This window comes from Camelus ferus, chromosome 35 (assembly GCF_009834535.1).
Source record: "Camelus ferus isolate YT-003-E chromosome 35, BCGSAC_Cfer_1.0, whole genome shotgun sequence".
Taxonomy (NCBI): domain Eukaryota; kingdom Metazoa; phylum Chordata; class Mammalia; order Artiodactyla; family Camelidae; genus Camelus; species Camelus ferus.
The window spans coordinates 12,979,256-13,003,777 of record NC_045730.1 but is presented as its reverse complement, the minus strand read 5'-3'; the positions used below and the strand labels follow the sequence as shown (position 1 = coordinate 13,003,777).

The window sequence follows — 24,522 nt, the reverse complement described above, 5'->3', positions numbered from 1 at the left end:
ACTGGCATAACTTCAATATCCACAGTGATAGCTTTCTGGATTCTAATACATATTCTTCAATTCCAGAAGCTGCCATCACTGGTTTACCCCTACTTCAGATTTTTATGTGTCTTTATCCACTGTTTTTGCTTTCACTTCTGGTTATTTTCTGACAAAGACATGTCTTTTCTCTTTTCTAAGGCTCTCCTTCCTCCTGCAACTTGGACTCCACCTTCTCCCTTCTGTAGAGCAGAGGTTCTCAGATTGTGGTCCCCAGATGAAGAGCATCAGCAGAGCATGGACCCTGACCCTCCCCCTTCATCACATCCATGCTCTGGATCACACTATTGTCTTTCGGCAGCATGAGAAGCTCCCCAGTAACATCTCAGCTTTTCAAAGGTTGACCCTTCGCAGCTCAGCTACAATACCACCCCTTCTAGGCAGCTTCCTGACGCCCCAGTCATGAAATGTCACTGCTTCTTTTGAAATCCCATAGCACTGTGTTCACTGCACTTGGTCTACTGTCTTCAGAATACAGCAGTTAAGGACATAAACTCTCTCTCATACACATTTATCTCCCCCTGTACCTAATGTAGTGCCCTGCTCTACATCAACCTGGATAATGAACAGGGATCAAATTACATCGATCTGTACCTAGAAAGAGGAATGTAATGCTTTTAAATTCAGAACCAATGAGACTGGAAACTCCTTTATAGAAATGTGGCCAGAACATGTGTGATGGAAAAGAAAATTTTCCTCGTGCTTCCTTAAAGTGCAAGTCTCTTTCAAAGTCTAAGTGCTGCAATTTTGTTAAATCGAGGCTCTGTTGCTCGCTGTAAACACCATGGTTCAAGATCAACTATCAGATGTAGTTATTTGCCCGGCATGCCAGCTGTAGACCATGTCCTCTCCAGTCCCTGAGAAGAATCAGATGGGTCCAGTTTCCCAATAAAACTTAACACTGAACTGAAAAATAATGGAATAATGTTAGCATATTAGTTATTGCCAAAACTACCCTGGGCAGAGGTAAAACATACAAGTGATTCTTTTTTCCAACCTCATTACATGAGACACTTCTGACAAAGGAAAAAATTGTGACAAATTCAATGTTATATCCTAAAAAGCCACAAATACAATCAAAAACTTGGAATTAGTTCCACAACTGTTTTGAGTCTTTCCAAAGAAACAAAGGGTAAAAACTGGTGAAACTTAGTAAAATGGTCAGATGAATGACCAAAAAGGTATGCTCCTTTTGGTCTGTTTCTCATATTGTTTACTCTTTGCTCCCTCCATTGATGATTCCCAGTGCTGTAATCTTTCACCAATATTTCACCCAGTATAGTTGTTACTTTACCCTCCAAATATATATGTATTTACATATTTATATATTACACGCATCCTCTAAATGTATATTTATTCACACATTATTTACATATTACATACATCCTCTAAATATATATGTACTTACAGATATATGTGATTATATGTATCTATATTTTACATATGTCAATAAATGTAAATACAAAGTGATGAGACGTAAGGAGAAAAGGAAGCTAACATTTTCTGAATTCTCACAATAACCAGCATAGTAGTTATTATTTTACAAAGTCCAGACAGCAGAGTGGATAAGTGCGATAATTCTGGGACTAAACACGTGGGCCCCCATCCTGCTTCCTTATTTACTAGCTGTGTGACCTTGAGCAAGTTACTTAATAGTCCCCTGTATAAAACTGGAATACTAACAGTACCAATTTCTTGGAGTTATTACAAATATTAAATGAGATAAACTCTCTAAAGTCTTTAGAACAATGTTTGGCAATTGTAAGTTCTTTATATAAATATTCATTAAACAGAAAATACAATCAATGCAGTGACTTGGTTGAGAACACACAGCTAAATGAAGGGGTAAAGTCTGGATTTCAATCCAGTCCTTCGGTGGAAAGTACTGCTTATAAATTAATGGCAGGAAAACAGAGGAGACTGACTCTAGCCCCTGTCCTCTGAGGACATCCCTGTTACAAGTTCAATTGTGTCCCTCAAAATTCATATGGTGAAGTCCTAACCCACAGCACCTCAGAATGTGACCTAACTTGGAAAGTCTTTACAGAGGGAATCGAGTTAAATGAGGTCATTAGTGTGGGCCCTGATCCAATGTGACTGGTGTCCTTATAAGAAGGGGAAATTTAAGCACACAGGCACACACAGAGAGAAGACGGCTGTCTACAAGACAGAGAGAGAGGCCTGGCACAGACCCTTCCCTCACAGCCCTCAGAAGGAGCCCCCAGATTCTGCACCTGGTTGGCCAGCCCCAGCAGACAAACACCATGCCCCTCACCTGACCTCTGAGCCACTTCTTAGAGGTGATTGTTTTAGGCTGAGCTTCTCAACGTTTGTGGTCACAGGCTGTATCAGCCTGCTCCAGCTGCTGTAACAAAATCCCATAGACTCGGGGGCTTAAACAACAGAGATTTATTTTCTCACATTTCTGGAAGCTGGAAGTACAAGATCAAGGTGGCAGCAGCCGGCTTTCTTCTAAGGCCTCTTTCCTTGGCTTGCAGACGGCTGCCTTCTTGCTGTTCTTCACCTCAAGTGGTCGCCCCTCAGTCTGTGAGCATCTGTGTCCTAATCTCTTCACAAGGACATCAGTCTTATTAGATTAGGGCCCACCCTAAGGACCTGACTTTAACTTTATTTCTTTAAAGGTCCCATCTCCAAATACTGTCACATTCAGAGATATATTTTGAGGTTAGGACTTCTACATGTGAATTTTGGGGTAGAGGGAATACAATTCAGCCCATAACACAGGCTGTGGGTATATGAAGACTCTAAGAGATAAAATAAGTCACTCCCCACCTTTATTCACTTTACTGAAAGATTTGTGAGAAAAATGTTAAGCAATTTAACTACTAAGTATCCGAAATATTTTTCTTTCAAATTATATTTTGGATTAAAGGTACAGTTTACATGGGGTTTTAAAATAAAACATTTCACAAGAACTGTTTTAAAATAAAACATTTCACAAGTGGACTTGGCCCACTCTGTGTGTCCAAGTCCTCGCTGCTCCTCTGCTCATGTATGTATATCAGATGGACAGGTCTGAGTCACAGAGTAAGGGGCTAGGATCATCAAGGGCTCTCAAGGTAATGAAGAGGGGCTACTTTGAGACAGGAGAGAAAGGGACAGGGCACAACCATTAAAAGAATGAAACAGCAATTGAGGATAGGACATAAACTGGTTAGAACAAACTCAACCCAAAATGGCAGAGGATTTGACTTCCTACTTTGAGCCTCATTACATACTCATCATAATGTATTAGCATACCAAATGACACACCTAAGGCACCATGACAGTTCCAAGGCTGGCCATAAAAGGTCAAAAAGTGGATGCTGGCCCTGTTCCTGGAAATCTCTGCCTCTCCTCCAAAATAGTCAGAATAATCCCCCTACTTGTTAGCCTATGAAATTATCCAGCCCATTAAAACTAACCACTCCCACATCTCAAGGTCTCTGTCACTCTCCAAGACAACCCCATCTCCTGGGGCCTCTCCTGACTTCTGAGATGGCCTGCAGTTTGTCTATGGAGTGTGTATCTCCCTGAATAAATCTACTTTTACTCACTCTTGAATTCTTTTCTATGTGAAGCCAAGGACCCTCACCTGGCGGGATACGTCCCAGGGATTTGCTCAAGACCTGGGACATGACCATCCTCTAGCCCCATTTTCCTGCAACAACTTTCCAGAGGCTGGGCTAGCAAACTGCATACATGAGGGGAAGCATCCCTGCACCCATCCCTCTCTTCTGATGTTATACTGAATTGTCTTTGAAGGATAAAGAGCCGGTTCATTCTCACCAGAACAATATTTATTCAAATTAGTTGATGCTCTTCAAGACCCCCTGGGGAGTTGGGTCTACACCTTCCCCTTTAGCTGTTCAGGGAACACAGCAAAACAACAACAAACCATAGCAGGAGCTCAGCAGAGACCCACAATGTGCCTCAAAGGCTCCTTGTTGCTCCCACTGGCCCCTGTGTGTGACATCTCTGCTTCTCAGAGGCCTCGGGGGTCACCTAGTCAGCCTGACAATGAACCTTGGGGACTCCGGGTCAGCACTGACAGCCACCATCACTGTGCCTCTCACCTGGAAATGCCTTCTTCCTACAGTTCCACTGGGATGCTGGCTAGCTTGACACTGACTGCACAGACTCATTGATTTCACTCTGAATTTAGCACCTTTTATGACTCAGCCACTCCACTGGAGACACAAACATAAACAAGACCTACTTCATACCCTTACAGACTCCACCATCAGGTTAAATGCAGGCGAAAGTAAAATAAAAAATGGTTAAAAATAGAAGTTAAGATTTGCTGAGCCCTGAAGTTGCAGGAACTGTATATATATAGTTAAGCTTTTCAATATTCCTCATGACATTTAGTTCTCAAAGAAGTATCATCATTTTCATTTTATGCACAAGAAGATGGAGTCTCAGATGACCCTACCTGAGATAAAAGAAAGAGCCAGATTCGAAACAGGAGTGTCTACCACCAAGGGCAGGCCCCTTCTGCTACCTCACATTGGTTTTGTCTGTCCATGTCATTCAGGGAACTAGTTTTCCAGCCATGGAATGTTCTAGAAGAAATGGGTGACTAGCCTAAAAGTACTCAGAAAACAACAATTGCTAGGAGCCAACAAATGCTGATGAACAAGTCTCCTTAAGCATGACTTACTCTCTTTTTGAACAATTACTCAATTGGTAGATCAAGGAACAAAGTAAACAGAGTTTGGACAACTAGTTAGCTGTCTGAGCCCTTTCCTGCTTCCGCACTTGCTTCCAACCCCACGGGCTTTCCCACGAAACAGTCAGTGCTTTTCTTTCTTTCTTCCCTCCCTTCCTCTCCCTCTCTTTCTTTCTCTGTTCAGATTCAGGATTTAAATAAAATCATGTCCCTCTCTTGCTCAACACCTCCCACGGGATCCCCCAACACTCCCTGGAGAGTCTGGAGGCTTCCTCGTAGCCTGCAAGTCCTTGTGGGATCTGTGACCCGCCTGCCTTTCCCTGGGTTCAGAGGCACTTGGTCTCTGGCTGATCCCAGGATGGGCTTCAGAATCTTTGCCTTTGTTGTTCCCTCTGCCCAGAACTCTCTATCCTCCAAATACTCCACACACCCTCATGCTGGCCAGGTTTCTGCCAAAACACCACCTCCTCATAGAAGCTCTTTGTGATCATTCCCCAAACTGCTCACCCTCTTGCCCTTCTTAACTTGGTTTTCAGCATTTCCCACCACATCACATTCTATATGTCTGTGTGTGTGTGTGTGTGTGTGTGTGTGTGTGTGTGTGTGTGTGTGTGTGTGTGTGTGTGTGTGTGTGTGTGTGTGTGGCCTGCTTGCCCCAACTAGACCATAGTCCCCCTGAGGGTAGGGACTTTGTTTCATTAACTGCTATTCCTGGTGACTGGGACAGGGATTGGCACCCATGGAGCTGCATGAATGAATAAATGAATGAATGAATGAGTATAGATTTCAGTCAAGCATCAGATGAGACCTCTTATCGTGGAGAAGCAAATAGAATTTGAATAACTGAATAATAATTAAGCTGATTTATAACTGTAAAAACAACAGAATCTCAAGGATCCTAATTCATGGTGTGATAATCTGAAGAGATCACTTAGAGCATGATTTTGAAGGTGGTTATGAGAGGTTAGGGACCCAGGTTCCCAGAAGAAAGCAATACAGAGTAACTGGAATGGGCTGGGGGAGCAGGTATCAAATTATACCTGGGATCAAAACCTTCTACTCCAAAATATGCCTCTCTGGCCTAAGGATTATTTTCATGAAGACAATTCAGCATCAGCAGATGCAGGAAGAGTTCTCTACTTGCTCCTTCTCTGCCCAAACCCAGGGCATAATTTTCCTGGTGAAGGTGTCTTCCTCTCCCAAACCAGGAACAGGAGAGAAACTCATCCCCAAAGGTAGAGACTTGGCACCAAGATGAGTCTGCGCAAGCAAACCTTACTAAAATCGCCCTCACATTCTGTTCCTGTCCCCTATATATTTCCTAGTCACCTCCTCGTATTTCACGTGGAGCCCAAACTCCCTTTCCTTGGTTGAAAATGGTACACAAACCCTGGAGTCTAACCACTTCTTTGAGACTTTTCTGTGAGCTCTCCTGCACGTGAAATTAATAAAATTTTATGCCTTTTCTCCTTTAATCTCTCTTTTACTAGTTTAATTTGCAGGTCCCCAGAGAATGGCCCTAAGAGGGTAGAGGACAAGTTTTTCCTCTCTGACAACATTCACTTCACCACCAATCCACGTGCTTTCCATGTCCAAGCTATTTAGTGCTTGGCCAGATCACAACTAAAGTATTTCATTCAGTGTGTGCTCTACTTTATAGGAGCCATGTTTGTAGCACACTTAACAGGAGGAATCAGCATAAGGGCACAAAAATACGTCAAATGAGGACTTGGGGACTTTTAGCCTGGGAAAGAAAAGGTCTAAAGAAGGAGGTGATCTATACTCCTCAGGCCCACAGGGGACAGAACTGGGATCAAAGAGGTGATGGTAAAAACAAGATAGAATTCATCATATATGAATCACAACTCCCCAACAGCTGTTGGCAGAGGACATTGGCTTCTGGCCAAGAGAGGAAGAGATGGCCTTTTGGAGAGATGTGGTGCAGGACTGCAGATGGGTGACTGGCCTGGATCATGATGGAAGGTACACAGTGTAAACACAAGCAGTGCACAGGTGGTATGGGACGGTGGGGTCTCAGCTAACACCACAAATCTGGGAATCAGGTCCCTTAACATGAAAAACAAGGTGGATTTAATGAACGGTTAGGAGACTCAAGGTTCAGAGGCAAAGGCTCAGGATGCTTTAGTGGTGTTTGGAGATGGAACTTTAACTCGATGTGACTCCAGTTCCCCTTCTGAGTCTACTAGTACAGCTGTCTTACCTGGCTCACCACCTGAGGTTTGATAGAAGGTTTCATTTGGAAGGGGGAAGAAAACATATTCTACTAACAAGAAGAGTTTAAGAACCACCAGTGTTGATCTATGTCTTTCTGAAATTCTGTTCTTTGCTAGCATGAACGAATGAAGAGTTTTGAAAGAACACGGAACTTATATCATCACATTTTGAAAATAGAATTTAAAATAATTAGACATTCACTCATTATAGTTTAGTGCTGCTCTACTGAAAAGTCAGTTTTAATAAATTTTCATGTTACTTCCATGTCACTTTCTCTTGATTATACAAACCCTTTTTAAAATCTAGTACTAAGTAATTTCCTATGATTTTGGAGTTTTGAGGCAACTACTGAATATGTCTGATACTGATTTCTAGGAAGAAATATTTGTTTGGTCTTCATTCCAGTTCCAAACACAGAGCTCCTGAAACCCACAGAATTTTCTAAGTGAAGAGGAACAATGGTATCTTTTTTATGTTAATAAAATGACTTACAGAAAGCCCAGGTAATCTAAGGATAGGGGCTAGCTGTCAAGGGAAACCAACCAGGTGATCGGAGGGTTGGAATTTTTAGTCCCTCTCCCCCTGACCACCAGGTAGAGGAGGGGGAGCTGGAGATCAAATTAAAAAACCGATGGCCAATGAGTTCATTGATCATGCCTCTGTAATAAAGCCTCAATAAAACCCCAAAAGAATGAGGTTGGGAGCATTTTTGGGTTGGTGAACACAGGGGGGTTCTGGGAGAGAGGGGAACTTCGAGAGAGCATGGTAAATTTTCCCATCCTCCCCCATCCTTTGCTCTCTGCATCTTTTCTATCTAGCTGCTCCTGAGTTATATCCTATTATAATAAACTGGTAGTCTAGCAAGTCAACTATTTTAAATGAACCAAACCTGAGGAGAGGGTCATGGGAAAATCTGCCCCACAGCCGGTTGGTTAGAAGCACAGATGACAACCTGGACTTTATCAACTAGCATCTGATGTAAAGAGGGTTGTGGAGTCTTGTAGGACTGAGCCCTTAACCTGGCGGATCTGATACTGTCTCCAGGCAAATAGTGTCACAACTGATTTAACTGCTTGGTGGTGTTGAAATGCGCGCACACACACACACACACACATATACTGGAATGCCCCAATAGAATGAGATTCCACATGTAAGATGATCTCACATCTTACTAGTGACAAATTGAAACTTTTCTGGCCAACTCTTAGGGTCACAAAAGACAGCCAAATGCTGCAACAGAGACTAGATGGTCCCTAAGCCCCTGCTTTCTTCCTCCAAATATGAACAGCTACATTTGAAGCCTTCCTTGCAGTTGGGTTGAGCCCAGGTGATTGAGTTTTAGCCAGGGTATTATGGGTGGCATTGATGCCTGCCATTTTCCACCCCAGCAGCAAAACGACTCATGTAGTCTTCCGTGTTGTTTCCCTTTCTTTATAGCAGGTCTCGGGGCCAGCGTGGTAAAGATGGCAGTACTGTGAAATAGTCTTTATGCCCAAGCCAGTGCTTGGAGGAGAGCCACTCACTGGGTGTTGGATTGAGACATACATGAGAAATTAATCCTTACTGGGTTAGACCAATAAGATATCTAGGCTTGTTTGCTACAGCAGATAGCATTACTTGTCCCAATAGAAATGTCTACTTGAAATTTAGTTATACATAACACTATTTAAATATCACATTATATATATATAATTATACTAACATAGAAATAGTCCTCTTTCTAAACCCTTACTCAGATTTCATAAAACAATTTTCTGTAAACTTTTCACCTGTTTCACGGCCATCAGTGGAGACACAGACTCATCTAACCTCTCTCCAGAGGAAACTTCCATTCAAGTTGTGGGAAACAATACTTTTTGGAATCCCTGAGTTCAACCATCACCCATAATTACCATTGTGAGGTCATATTCCCAGAAACACATGTTAAATTTCCATTTCAATTTTTAAGTCAAATTTATCAAGTGACTTTGGTGACACCCCCAAATAAGATGGATTCAGGCCAATGTAACCTCAGTAAACAATACATTGTTGCAGAAAATAAAGTAATTGAGAATGTGTTTCCTGCACCAGGAGAGAGAACGGTTCAAATATATGGTGACTCTCTCTTTGCTGAGGAATAATTTTCTGGGAAAAAGTTTCATCTTCCATCCAGCCACATGGGATAATCTTTGGGAAATTTATATTCCTGAACATTCATTTTTGCATATTCTCTTTCTAAGTGCACACGGAAAAAATAAACACGAGTTATTTTTGCTCTGTTGTATAAGCTCATTTGGTTTTGGCATTTACATGGGAGTGGGAACCTAGCTATGTTTTGTATATAGAAGAATCTCTGATTGTTTTGTTAGGTGCCTTTGTGTTTAAAAAAATACCAAATATGCTTCACAAGCAATAGTACTTCTGATTATAAAGCCATATATGTCAGAGAGAATTAATTCACACATGAATAAGGTGTAAGTCACCCTCTCAAGGACCAATTTTTACCCACAAAACACGTTCTAACTTTTATTTACTGGTAGAGGCCAGGCAAGAGGAATGTGGTAATGATTAACAGAGAGGAAATAGTACTTTTCTGATTCGCTGATTAGTTTTTATTCATTTATTAATTAGTCTCTGCTTTGTTCACTGTGAATAAATTATTCCAGGAAGTTTCAAATTTATACTTAACTGCCACAATTGCTGGCTTAGCAAAGTGTGCTTGAAATGGCTTCTAAATTTGTTCAAATTTGAAATTAAACAGACATTCTGAGCGTCTCTATCAAAGAGGGCAAAACTCTTTTTATTGGTCGACTAACCATTAATGCACATAAAATTTAAATTAACTCACTATCTTTGTCTTACTCTTAGTGAACCTGGCTTAAGAATTTTCAAGGTAATAAATATCTAACTGAATTCTTTTTAAAACACTTCATAGTCGGTACAATATTCATTTTTATTCTGAAATACTTTTTTTTATTAACCTTATTGATTCTCTAAAAATTATCTAAAAACACTCTAGATTTTTATAGTGCTTAAAAAAGTTATCCTACTCTCAAGGCCTGATCCACATGACACGGCTAGTGTTCTGGGCTCACTGATGCTATGGGTTCTCCAGAATAGGACCAGAATTTGTTGGGCTCCAAGTAGAATCTTGATAATTTTGACATGTGTTGGCAGCACATGTACGTATATGTACCCACTAAAACCCCAAATTTCAGGATAGGTAAATCTATTGAAAAATTTGGGGGGAAGTAGTCAAAAATCTATTTGGTGGTTTTTCCTAGCTTTGTTTCCCTCAAAGACTGAGGCAAAGGGGTGCTAACTGAGAAGGGCTTTAGGAAGAAAAAAACAAGGACCCTACTCCTCCACGCAGATGCTTTAGTGTCAAATCAGGTGGATTTTCATGATTTTTAAACAAAATGTTGTGTTGGCATCTCTATTGCCAAGTCAGTTCTGTGACTTTCCCCATACTCTTCTATAGATCAAAGGACATGGACACCTGGTAATTTTATTTACAGAACTCGTGCCAGCAAGGAACCTGGTTGGATCTCCCCAACGAAAGGCACTTGTGTGAGATGTAGAAGGCAAGAGAGAAACCGTATTACTGCTCAACCACCAGCAGTCAAGACAGCTTCCAGTAAAACAGGCCAGAAGTTCACAAAGTGTGGTTCAGGAACCCCAGAAGTCCCTGAGACCCTCCTGGGGAGTCCACAGGTCAAAACTATTTTCTAATCACACTAAGACAGTGTTTGCCTTTTCACACTTTCATTCTCTCCTGACTGGACAGTGGAATTTTCCAGAGGTTACATAAGCAGGGATGACTTCATGGCTCTGATGGCTCAAGGAATGGAATGTACCTGTGTATTCCTGTGGTTTAAATGTTTCTTTTAGTTTCTAATGCAATGGATATCAGTAGATGTCACCTATGTAAACAAAAGTTCTCTGAGGTGCACAATTATATTTTAAGAGCATAAGGGAGTCAGGAGACCAAGGAGTCTGAGGAATGCTGTTCTGGGGCTAACTCCTGAGACCACCCTCTTGGTGCCTCGAGCAGCTGCGATGATCAGCAGTGATTTTCTGTAACTTCAGCAACTTCTTAATCCCCTCCAAAGCTATAGGCACACCTGAGACCTTGTAGCTTTCTCTGACCTCATTTCTTCAGTCCCTTTACATTTTGTCAACTTCTGATTCCCTGCATTCATTTTTTCCCTCGATGAAATATTCAAAGTGGTTTTTGTTTGCTTGATCAAACCATGACAGGATTGAACTGACGGTGCTCAATACAAGATACCATGAATTCACTTTTAATAAATCTTAAAAAATCATACCATGTAGGAAATCTTGGATTAGAAGAACCTCCCTGAAACCATTTCCCATTCAAGCTGACGGCCAACGCTCTCAGTGTTCTCTGTTTCCAAATGGTTATTCTATATTAAACATGCAATAGGCCTTTCAGAAAAAGCTCAAAATTAACCGAGAAGCTTTACAGGCAACTCTACCATAGTTCTTGGTGAAATGGATATGAATACGGTAACATAGTTTGTTATAACACAATATTTATTTATTTTCCCACTTGTTCCATGCAACTAAAAAAACAAACATCTGATTAAAGACAACAGTGTTGATTATGGGGGCAGAAAAAAAAGGCTAGAACGTTTCAAATTTGCCTTAACAAATTTATTCTTCCTAGTGGGTCATGTTTATATATGTCTAAAAGTTTAATCCCAATTATCACTCACAGCCCATCATCTGTTTACACCTGTCATTTGCACAAGAAAGGGTTTTTCTTTGCTTCCGAATACCAGCCAGCAACACCATACACAGATTTTTAGAGATTCTTACCACTCTTGACCCATTTTCTGATAAACCAACTGAATTCAAACAAAGCTGCTGAGTTGCAGAAACAATAGCTTTTTTTTTTTTTTAACAAGCTTGGTCTTGGTCAGCACGAGGATACTACCAAGAGAAATCTGCACAGTGAAGGCTTTGATGCTTAATTCATCACCTGGTTTCTACTAAAACTGAGTTATGAGAAATGTTGGGTAACTTTTCAAAATAGATATTGGTCACTGGGGTCTCTAATCCAGTTATATTAAACTGCTTACTGTTACTAAAACAAATCTTCCTCCCTTCTGCTCTTGGAATCATGCTGGTCCCCTTGCATGAAATATCCTATCTTGATCATCTTTGTATTTATCTGCAGCACTGCACATTGCCTAGTAACAAATAGGCTATCAAATAAACACATATACACATACACAGGTACATACACACATATGCAGGCACATACACACATATGTGTGTGTTTGCATATATATTTATATTTTAATGAATAAATAGTATTACCTAAAACAGTTAACATTCTAGTTGGGTCAAAAATAACAAGCACAGCACCATGTAGCCCAAAGGGAAGAAGTGTTTGGACAGTAATAAGGAACTGACACAGGTCATCTGTCTTTTTTCTCAATGGGGTTAAAGCATCTATTTTGGCTGCATTCCCTGTCGCTTTTGAAATACACCACCAATGAATTTCTTCTTCTGAGAGACTTCTGAAATGTTGCTTTTGAAAACTTAGTTTTATAGTTTTGCTTTTAACAGTTGTCCTGAGGCCTGAATAGTGTATGATTACACATACACAGTGCAATTTGCTAAGTTTTAACTTTATGCAACAACCACAATCAAGATAATGAACATGTCAGGTTATCAGGAGGGGCAAAAGACAAAAGGAAGACAAAGGAGCCAGAGGAGACTTCCTGGAGTGACAAATATGCTCACTGCCTTACTTAAAATTTTAAATCTTACTTCAAATAGAATGTATATGGTATTTTTGTTCCAACTGGCTAGTTTCGGAGTTAAGGAAAAGTCTTAGTGAGTAGCTTGACATTTTAGATGATTAAAATGAGTTTTCTCTTTTTTCACAAGGCTTAGCATCACATCACTATTTCTAAAATGAATCTATTCTCCCTTAAAAAGATAAATAATGGCCTTATGACAGATACATGTTTGTAGGAAGGAAATGCTATGGGGTTAGCAAAAATATCCTTGGGGCTTAATCCATTTTATTTCTTGACTTTTATTAGATGCATGAATAGTCATTGCATCTCAGTTAATTTCCTTGATTCTTTGGCTTTTTCAAGGAGCAAAATATTGCTATTTGTATGTAAGGCTTTTATGCAAAGGGAGAAAACATGGTTAGCTCTTTATTTGGTATATCATGGCTTATCAGAAGAAAAGCCCGTGTTTAAGTTGACATTTTCACTAACTCCACTGAAGTACATTCTCAATTTAAATAGAATATATTTGGTCTTAGAAGCAGTAACCGTAGGAAAAGGCAACACAGGTTTTTAGGCAGTGTTGAGTTTATCAGAAGAGCTCAGGGCCTGCTGTAGGCTTCAGGAGAAAAAGAGATTCCTTCTATTCCCCACAAATAAATGTAAATGGATGGGAAGGCAAACCAGACAGTTACTGTGTGTTGTGAAAAATATACAGAATCTCAGAAAAGGACACATCTATGTATAAACATAAATGTACGAGCATCTGACCAAACCTAAATATAAATGATTAAGAGATTATTGACTTAAATTCTCCATTGGGTTGACCTGAAATACAAATGTATAAACACAAAAGTGTTTATAAACACATGGGGATAAGGAGGAACTGAATCCATATGTACTAATCACACTTTCCCCAGCTCACTGACAGATCAGAATTACATCTCTTCTCAGTCATTTCTCTTTGGAAACATGTCTCAACAACGCAAATCACAAATCACATTTCCTAATACCCAGTCCCTGTTGAGACACTGAACTCTAAATACTTTTTGGAAGCTGACCAGCAACCACTAAAAACAAAACAAAAAACCCCAAAACCACACACACACACACGCACACATGCACACACAAAACACAAATCCTTCTGTGTAATTTTAGTCAAAGAGGATTGGAAAAAAAAAAGCCTCTCTCACTTCCCTTCCGTCCACACATCACTGAAAAACAAAATGCAAATGTCCTGTGTGACCATGAAGCACTGAGACAGGTGTATGCACTTAGTCTCCCTCTGTCTTATTATCAAGCAGGCTTGATATCTGTTCATATTAGATCCAACCAACTTAAGAAACAGTTTCTTTTTCCCTATTATTTTGGGCAATATAATCCTTTTAAAATATCTTCTTGATTTTCTGTTTAACTAGGTAGGCAAATTATAAAATAAATAGGAAATTTTATCAAAATTCAGATACAATAAGGTAGCATTTCTCCCAAGTCTGGCAATGAGGCACACTGAATATTTTGGACAACTTTTCCACCAAAGAACTGCTAACAAAGCTGGGCTCATTATTATTATTATTATTATTATTTAACTTTTCTGAGATAATGGTTGAGAATTTTCCAGTGTTGGTAGAATACTCAAGTCCTCAGATTTAGAGATGCAATGAAACCCAATCGTAATTACAAAAAAAAAAAAAACTCGGCATCTTGACAGAGAGTAGTGAAACCGCAGAACACCAAAGATAGAGAGAAGATCTGAGAGCTAGCAGAGAAAGAGTGCGTACAAAGAATTTTTGGTCACGCTGAGAATAAACTCAATAGCCAGAAGTCAAAAGATGATAAAATATCATCATCTAAGTGCTAGGAAATATATCAACCTAAAATTGTTTTCAAGCAAAACTGTCTTTCATAAATGAGTTTTTTTTTTTTTTCAGACAAACAAAGAGACTTCCCCGTCAAGAATGCTCCCATGAAAGAAACTTAGAAATGATAAACTTCAGGAATAACAATGGTACCAGAAAGAACTCTTGATGTCTGAAAGAAATGATGAGCAAAGGCAGGAGTAATGAAATGAGTAAGTGAAAACAGATATAGATTTGTTTTTAAAAGAAAAGAAAAATGACCAGCAAAAATACGTCAGGAAGGAGTTATCAGGCTTAAATGTTCTACAGTCCTTATACTGACCAAAAGGAGGGTTAAATTACTGATTAACTTCAGATTAAGAATTCATGCTGAAATTTCCAAGGTAGTCACTACAACACAGAACTATAATGTATAACTTCCAAATTAGTAAGGAGTAAAAACAGACTTAAAAAAGAAATTCAATCATTCCAAAAGAAAGAAAAAATACTGAGATGGGAGATATTAAAAAAAGAAAGAAAGAAAGAAACTGGAACATATTAAAAGTACAAAGTAAGGTTGTGGTGCAAAATAAGTACCAATATGTATAATCTCAATCAATGTAAGAAGATTAATTGCTACATTTTATTAAAAAAATTTTTCCATGTCTTTTAAAAAAATTGAAGTATAGTTGTTTACAATGTTGTGTCAATTTCTGGTGTACAGCATAATGTTTCTAATTGCTATGTTTTGAAAGGACAAAAAATGTCATGTTGAACGAGACAAAAAACATTGAGCCATGTCCCATTTGAAAAAGACAAACCTAAAATCAAAGGACAGAGAAAGGACAACAGTAGGATAATGTGCATACACTTGGGAATTAGGATATTTCTAAATAACTCACATCTCCAAATAGGAAATAAAAATAAAAATACTTAGGACTGAACAATAATGAAATGCTACATATCACCATTTGTGTAATGCAGAAAACATAATCCTTAAAAAGAAATGTAAAAAGCATAGATGATTAACAGAGTATGAGAAATAATGAAATAAGTGCCTCACTTGAATGAAAAACAGAAAAAGAAATTACAAGGAGGCAGCCGCTCACCTGAGCCTGCCCGCTCTCCCCTGAGAGTGTACTATCTATCCTTTAATAAATCCTCACTTTACCTTAAAAAAAAAAAAAAAAAAGAAAAAGAAATTACAAGGAAACTGTTTTTTAAAAGGAAGAAGTTAATGAAATCAGAAAGTAAATTTTATTCTTGGAAAATGTTAATCAGATAGATAAATACTAGTAAAATTAATCAAGTAAAAAATTGGAAGAAAAAAAGAAAATGTTACTACAGATACTACAGAGATAAATGAGATGAGAATATTATGAAGATGTTGATGACTAAAAAATCTGAAAATATAATGAGAAAAACGAATAAGTTTTTTTTAAAGAAAAGACAGATTAATTTTCATTAGAAAGATATTCTATAATAATCAAAAAATTTGAATTTAGAGTTAAAAAAATCTTCCCATCAAAAAACAAAAACCACAGCATGTTTAGGAATTTTCCCACTGAATTCTTGAAAATATTCAGGGAAGAAATAATCAAAATATAACATAAATGCTTCCAGGGGGAGAGAAATTTTTAAAAAAACCAATTTCATTAAGAGTAACAAACTTCAATCTCAAGTCACATGATAACAGTACAAAACAGGGAAAATCAGAGGCTAGTTTCCCTTGCAACCACACATACAAAAAATATACACACACCCCTCGAAAAGATAAATCCAGCAAAATATTAAAATGGGCAGAATATTGTGAAAATATTTATCCAAGTATGCAGTCAGTTTCATGTAGAAAACCTATTAATATAATTTACTACAATGAAAAATTTGAAGAAAAAAGATCATATGATTACCTGAAAAGATGCAAAAAGGGGCATTTGATAAAATTCACTATCAATTCATGATTTTTTAAAAAAGCCAACAAACTAGAAATAGAACTTCCTACACTTCTCTACTTCCCGGAGTCTCAGCCAGACGCATCCCGCCGAGCCAGCATGGCCGAGCGCCGCGTACCCTTCTCGCTCCTGCGGAGCCCCAGCTGGGACCCCTTCCGGGACTGGTACCCGGCCCACAGCCGCCTCTTCGAGCAGGCCTTCGGGCTGCTCCGGCGGCCGGAGGAGTGGTCGCAGGGGCTGAGCCGCAGCGGCTGGCCGGGCTCCGTGCGCGCGCTGCACCCCGCGGCCATCGAGGGCCCCGCCTACAGCCGCGCGCTCAGCCGGCAGCTCAGCAGCGGCGTCTCGCAGATCCAGCAGACGGCCGGCAGACCGCTGGCTCGTGTCCCTGGACGTCAACCACTTCGCCCCCGAGGAGCTGACGGTCAAGACCAAGGACGGCGTGGTGGAGCTCACTGGCCAGCACGAATAGCGACAGGACGAGCACGGCTTCATTTCCAGGTGCTTTTCACTCGGAATACACGCTGCCCTCCGGTGTGGACCCCTGGACCCCTGGACGACTCCTCCCTGTCCCCTGAGGGCACGCTCACCGTGGAGGCCCCGTTGCCCAAGCCAGCCACCCAGTCGGCGGAGATCACCATCCCTGTCACCTTCGAAGCCCGTGTCCAGCTTGGGGGCCCAGAAACTGGCAAGGCCGAACAGCCTGGAGTCAAGTAAAGGCCTTAGTCCAGCTGCCTACCCCACAGTAGCCGTCCCTCACCATCCCCACTCTCCAAGCCTCTACGCTCTTTTGATGTTTACCTTCTGTTTTTCCCATATAAAGTTCAAAGTTCCTGCCAGGCAAAAAAAAAAAAAAAAAGAAAAAAAGAAAAAACTTCCTTAACATGATAAAATCTGTGTATAGAAAACCCACATCAAATATTATACCGAAGTAGAAGCAAAAGCGTTCTCCTTAAAAACCAGGATGCCTACTATTACCAAGTATAACCAATACTGCAGTGGAGATTCCAGTCAGTATAGTAAGGTGAGAACAAATTAAAAAGGTAAAAGGATTGGAGAGGAAGAAACAGAATTTTCATCATTCTTATGGTAAGAATGTCCTATCTATGTCTGATAGAAAAACCCAAGATTCTCAGAAAATTTATTAGCATTTATTAATTGCTTAGAAAGACTGATGAATATAAAGACTTTTCATTCAAAGCCAAAACATTTCCATACATTTGCAAACAGAAACTATAACTTGAGAGAAAGAGTAAGGGAAAAAGTAAGACAGAGAAACTGTACTAGTAACTAAAAAAATAAGATTCATAGGAACAAATATAAAAAGTAAGCATGACCTTTATGGACAAAATTATGAAATACTCAAGAACTGAATTAATGGAGAGATATTTCCTATGCATGAATAAGATGACTCAGTATTACAACAGAGGCGCCCCCCCCCCAATTAATCTACAAACTTAAATGCAATCTCAAATCTCAGCTGGGTATATTTGTATTTTTTTCTTTTGTTTTTTTATGTTGAACTTCATACATATTATCTAAAATTAATATAGAGGAGAAAGATCCCAGAACAGCCAGTTCTGTCCTGGAGAATACAGTGGGTTGACATGTCCAATATTTATTTTAACACTATAGTAATTAAGTAGTATGGCACTGACACAGAAAAAGGAGCCCAGAAACAGACCAACTCATATATTGAAAGCTGATTTGTGACTGAGCAGGCATTTCAGACAAGCAGGGAGAGGAGAAGCTATTCAATAAATAGTTCTGGAACAAATAGGTATCTTCAACAAAATTAGATCCCTGTCTGCCTCCATATACAAAAATTACTTTCAGAGAGACTAAGGAATTAAATATGAAAAGACAAAATTTAAAAGCTGTTAGAAATAAAGTTAGAAGAATTCTTCAGGAGCTCAAGGTAGGGAAGAATTTCTTAAACAAGATCCAGAAGCACAATGGCAGAAAGGATGGATAAATCTTTGTTGATTAAAATTATGAATGCTGCAGAAATGCAGGAAGCACGGCTTTATGCCAAAACCTTTCAGCAACATGAATAACCAATAAAATAATCAGATACCAACTATAAAAAGTACTCCAGTAAATTAATAGAAAAAGACAACTTGATGGAAAGTTAATCCAAAGCTATGCACAGCCATTTCACAGAACTAGAAAACAGAGCTCAATAATTATATCTCAAGTGTTCCATTTTCTAAGTAATCATGGAAATACAAGTAACGTCACCATGAGATTTTTAATTTTGCACCTGCTAGATTGGCCAATAAAATTAAATCTGATGCTTTTAAATGTTGTAGAGAATGTGGGACAAAAGGAACTCTCTTACCAGTGATGGTATGAGTGTAAGTTAAGACAATCACTTTAAACACTGACTACCATTTATCTAGGAAAGGTAAAAACATATATACTTTATAGCCCAATAATTCCCAAAAAAACCCCAATTTTTTAACACATTAAAAATCACTCAGTTTTATTAACTAACATATATTAAGTTCACATATAGTCTAAATAAAGTCCTTTGAAATCCACTGTAGGGTCCTTAGTCAACATACAGATTACAACCATTCAGAAACATTCTTGCTCTTCTGATATAATAATCAGAGAATTGTGACTTTTATGGTTTACAAAACTGAGGTTAACCATTTAGTAAATTGGACAGACTTTAATTTTGTCATTACTGAAGGATTACCTAGCCTTTTCCTGGATATCTGTGAAGATTTCTTTATTTCAACCATGTCAACTAATATTCATCACATCTATTATTATTATGAAGAGGGATCTCTTTCTCGTGCAAAGACCTCTTCTGCTCAGATGTGAGTCCTGGTTCCATCCCATACCTTGTGCAGCAGCATTAGAGGTGGGGGAACTTTACCAAGACAATAGTTAAGTTTTAAGATGCAGGTGGCAAAATGTGATTACATCCAAAGGCTTAGGGTTCCGTTCACACATTTCTTATCGCTCAGCAGATCATGTGATTCATTCAGTCCACAAATACTACACCTTTACCAAGGAGCCAAATTATTAAGTCTTAGTCCAAGTTGCTCCCTAGTTACATGTCGGGGAAGAGAAACACATAACCCAATATGGTCTGATAAAGGCTGTAAGAAGCCAGGACAAGTTGTTTGGGTGATGAGTGAGGAGACAGGGAGGGCTGGTGGGACAGAGATGAGGACCATTTCAGACCAGAGAGCACGGGCTGCTGAATGAAAGGGAGCCTCTCAATGGAACCTCAAATCTTTGGGCAGTAAAAAGTCCTGCTCCTGGAAACACTGAATATTTCACTTATTTTTTTCCAAGAAGCCAGAAAGGTGGCAGGAGATACCTGTCCAATCCAGGCAAAAAGAAAAATCAGGCAACAGAGAGCCTTAATGCTGCATAACCTGCAGGCAGGGTCCCCTCCACATAGCTAGTCAACGTTCTGGTTATCCAAATCCAACAGATAATCCCAGTAAGGATAAACAGGAGCAAAGATGTAGAAGATACTTTATGAGAGTTAACATAAGATAAGGCAAGCCAGAAATTCACAGACCCATCAACCAACCCAGGCACGTGGCCAGGCCCAGCCCCAACCACAGAAAGAGTCTCTCCCAATCTCTGCTAAACTTGAAAGGACCTTTCAGTTTTGTGCCCCTTCATACGGGTCATTGGGAAATCTGAAAATGAAACACAATGTTGAAATGGCTAATCACTGACAACTGTTTAAACTAGAATATCCTTTATGGTTATAGAGCACAGGGAAGTATTTAGAATAGCCTATATCTGCCCGACCTCCACTTGCACCCTAGACTAAACACTACAGCTAAAATGAGAATTCCAAGAAGAATGTATGTGGTAATCTCCTCAAGTATCTGAGAGCAAAGGAAAACACTTCACAGACTTACAGCAATGTCCCATAGATTTTCAGGCATCAGCGATTCTAACTGGACCAAGACTGGGAGCCTTAACACAGGTCCTTGTACTCTGTAAACTCTTAGGGTACATGGATTTATTTCAGGGGTCTGTGAAGACCCTGGACATACAAGCCAGGATACATGGATATAAGCTATTTCTCTGGAGAAGGCTCAAAGATTTCACCCTATATTTAAAGGCATTCATGATCCAGGAAAGATGAAGAAATAGTTTTTAAAAATCCTTAAAAAAAGGTTCTATACTGATGATGTTACAGTTAACTTTTTTTTTCCAGCCAAGGAAATATCATATATATTTCAGGAAAATATAAAAAAATTACTTCAAGAGCTAAGATGGTAAGGTACCCTACTTGTCTGATTCAAATTGATAGCTTTTCTTGGACCAACCTTTATTAATATCAAAACATTTTACATACGTATGAATTTTTAGGAATAAAATCAAACTCCCTTTTTTATGAAGATACTACATTTTATCGAATGCCGGTTTTTTTTCATTTTACCAAGACATTTAGCGAAAGTAGAAGAATGGAAACAGATGTTCATGTTTTATAAAACTAAGAAATTTAGGAGAAATTTAACTTATCATTTTGAGGCATAAACATGACTGTGTTTTAAAATTAAAAAATCCTTTTCAGCTCCAAATCCCATTGGATAGGGTCAAACTCCAATGTCAAACTCAATTCTATACTGAAGATGCTTGTAGGGGTCATCAATGTAACTCCAATTAGTAGACTCATGCTCAAAGAACAGGCCTCAGTTTTGTACCAAAAGATCAGTGCTGAAGTGTGCATTTCTTAATGTATTAACTTAAATAAAATATTTAAGGTTGGGATTCATCCCTTTAGGTGAGTTTTCATCACCTAAATAAGAGGATGCTAACTCACTGCCATCTTCAAAAAGCCAACTCGGGGGCAGACCATGTGGTAAAATGGATTCAAAACATAAGGCAGTTCATAAACCTTAGTGCACAGTGCATAGTGACTATGAAATATGGGATTTGGTGTGATCGACTTATCTCCTTCCCTTTAAAGTGAGGAGGTGAGTAAGATACTATTGTATGTTACTGTATGATTACTATGTAAATGTCCTCTTAGAGTGAACTCGATAATTAGGGACCAAGGCTTAATCATTTTATATCCCCTAGCATCACCCAGACCACCAGGGTGGTGATGGAATACAAGTGTGTTGAATGAATAATGAATTCATTTAGCACATGGAGATTTTTGTCTTAATTCAAAGCACTTCTGAATGGCGTATATCCATTATATGATTATTATATGCTTCAGACAACTTAAACTCACAGCTTTAAGTGGTGTGTATGCCAAAGGTCTGCTCTAATTCTGTGTGAATGCACTGTGTGACACTGGGTTGCCTTGCAAACAGACTTCTCACTTGACTTTTATCTGCAAGGAATGTGGGTTGACTCATAGGTTACAATTGGTCCAATAAATATTTCACTCAAGGGTGACCATAGTTCCTTGAAGAAGACAAAAGGAAGAGTTAAGTTGTTTAAAATCCAGGGACTGGATCTAGAAAGCAAAAAGACTGGACAACTGGAGTGATGCTTGCCTCCATTTTCACTTCCCTCCTGCCAAACACACTTCATGACCCAGTCTTGGGAGGGTAAGGTGAGAACAGTATTAGCCTCAATCTTCAAGATCTGACTTTTTTTTTTTTTTTTTAAGCAATGAATGTTAATCCTGCAAATGTCAATAGAAAGAACTATTGGTAGGGAATCACTAGAAGAAAAATAACCTTCACAGCTAGCTGGGTCATATCTTTCTTCCTCAAGACAGGATTTAGATAAAATAAAACAACGCTTTCTTAAGCAAAGGAAGTTTCTTTAAAACCATTGTAAGATAGTTTTCTAGTTTTTGTTTACAATGTTCTCATCCCTCTCAAGTCAGTTATAACATCTAACTTTACATTTTGGCTACTATAATTTTCAGACCATTCATTTCACCATTTCCCCCCCTTTGGAGGAGGCAACACTTAAGAAATCTCTTTTCAAATAGTTTCACTGTAATTTCCATCTTCTCTCCTGCACCCAACTTCAACTCGATTTTTTTAGCCTTCTTCATATGACCTATTTCTAGGATATCTGATTATTTTTCCATTTCTCTATAGGAAGATCCTATTCAAATATTTTTAGGTACATTCCATTTGTATCTCTTTTTAACCAAGAATATAGTACACAATACATCCTGAAAGCTCCCTCTTTAATAACTCATTGGATTCACGATATTTTAGCTCAGAATTTTTGTTTAAAGGGTGTTAAAAATGTTTTTTAAAAAAGTACTCATTCTAAATCAGTGGCACAAGTACCATAAACTAAACTTAAAGTGGGGGGGGGGGGTGGAAGCACTTTGATTGTAAACTCTATTTATATTATCTAGACTCAACAGCAAAAAAAAAAAAAAAAAAAAAAAAAAAGAAGAAAAAGCCAGTGGTGGTATTTTGATTTATTAAATTGTTTTAATAGTTGCTATGCCTTTTTTTTTTTTTTGCTTTTGTTATTTAAGAAAAAAAAATTTATTCCTTTAATTCCTCCACAGCATGAAACAGAGGCATCATTCGTGCATTCTTAGTTTATATCTTTCTAAGAGGGGCTCACTGATTAGGTGAAAGAATGTAAAAACAGAATCCTACCAAACAGAATCATGGGTTCTTGTCCTAATTCTGCTACTTAAGAGCTCTATGAGCTTGGACAAGACTGTTAAATATCCACCATCGATTTCCTCATTCATAGAATAGGGTAACCGTAGCTGTCTTCCTTTCCCCACTAAGTACTTGCGAGGACCAAGCAAAGGAGTACACTGAGAATTTCAACACTGAGATATTGCATGACCATAAGCTACTACTTGCTATGGTACAGCTTAATGGGATCATCAAAAAAAAAAAAAAAGATAAAAAAATTCTTTACATCGTTATTCACAGGAGCAAAGATGTGGAAGCAGCCCAAATGTCCACCAAACTGGATAAAGAAAATGTGGCTTATCTACATAAGGGAATATTACTTGGCCTTAAAAAGAAGGCAGTCCTGCCATGTGCTACAACATGGATGAACCCTGAGGACTTCAGGCAGAGTAAAACAAACTAGTCCCCAAATAACAAATACTGTATGATTCCATTACACAAGGTTCCTTGAATGGTCACAATCATGCAAATGGAAACTAGAATGGTGGCTGCCAGGGGCTGGGGGTGGAGGGAGCAGGAAATGGAGAGATGTTGTTCAACAGGTGTACAATTTCAGTGTTGCAAGATGAAAAAGTCCTAGAGATGTTACATAACAATGTGAACACAGTTAACACCACTGAACTGCACACTTCAAAATGATTAACAGGATGAAAAAAAAAAAAAACAACGCTTCAGTGTGGTTAGTTGAAGGTACATTGGAATTCAATGGGATTTAAGCAAAATTAAACCAAAATAATAGCCTTTGTTGGACCCTCGGTTAGCAATTGATCTAAATAAACTTAGAAGAATTACATCACTGGTTAGCCAAGGTTTTGTCCCCAAAGAGACAGCCACTTCCTGGTGGGGACATCTACCATCCCAGTTGCCCTCCTCCTGGTGCTCAGCCCTCCTGGACCCCAGCAGTAACTCCACCCTTCTGCTCACCAGCCCTCCAGCATGTGGCTCCCACTGCTGTTAATCTATCACCTAGCACATTGCTCTCCATCAGTGTTGCACACAGCTGGCATCATCAGTCATTAGGCCGTGAGCTTCTTGAGGTGAGAAACCACATCTAACACTCCTTTGCTGTCTCCTAGTTCCCTAGCACAATACCACCCATCAGACATTTGCTAATTGAATAAATTCTACTCTCAAAGCTTTCAACATCTTTCCTTTAGCTGTTGGCGGGGGCCAAGACTCAAAGGCAGAGAGCAGTTGACTGTTTTAAGCTCTTGAAGGTCTTTGTGTGGTGCCTCATTCATGTCTATTGGAGAGAAAAATGAGGGTAAGAATCATGTATTTATAGCTGTGTTTATAACGAGACAACAAAGATGTTCAGTTACAGCTCTCCATGAAAAAGAAGGCTTGAGCAGCAACATTTATAATAATCCTTCCCCAATCCATTTATGGCTTTGAAACAGCCAGCAGTCTGTATTATGTTAG

General features: G+C 39.1%; 1 protein-coding gene and 1 pseudogene across 11 annotated transcripts in view; one reads left to right on the top strand and one right to left on the bottom strand.

Moving 5' to 3' along the window:
* The window catches only part of CACNB2 (calcium voltage-gated channel auxiliary subunit beta 2), a 347,729-nt gene that overhangs the window by 82,140 nt on the left and 241,067 nt on the right, over positions 1 to 24,522 (bottom strand). Inside the window, exon 1 of one of the 11 annotated variants that reach the window (XM_032473648.1) lies at positions 16,442 to 16,565. The exons of the other annotated variants lie outside the window; for them this stretch is intronic. Coding sequence (XP_032329539.1) covers positions 16,442 to 16,465 — 24 coding nt within the window. The 5' untranslated portion in view covers positions 16,466 to 16,565. Of the gene's footprint in view, positions 1 to 16,441; positions 16,566 to 24,522 lie in introns of those variants that run through there. 11 annotated transcript variants of the gene reach the window in all.
* On the top strand, positions 16,465 to 17,318 carry LOC116661464 (annotated as a pseudogene).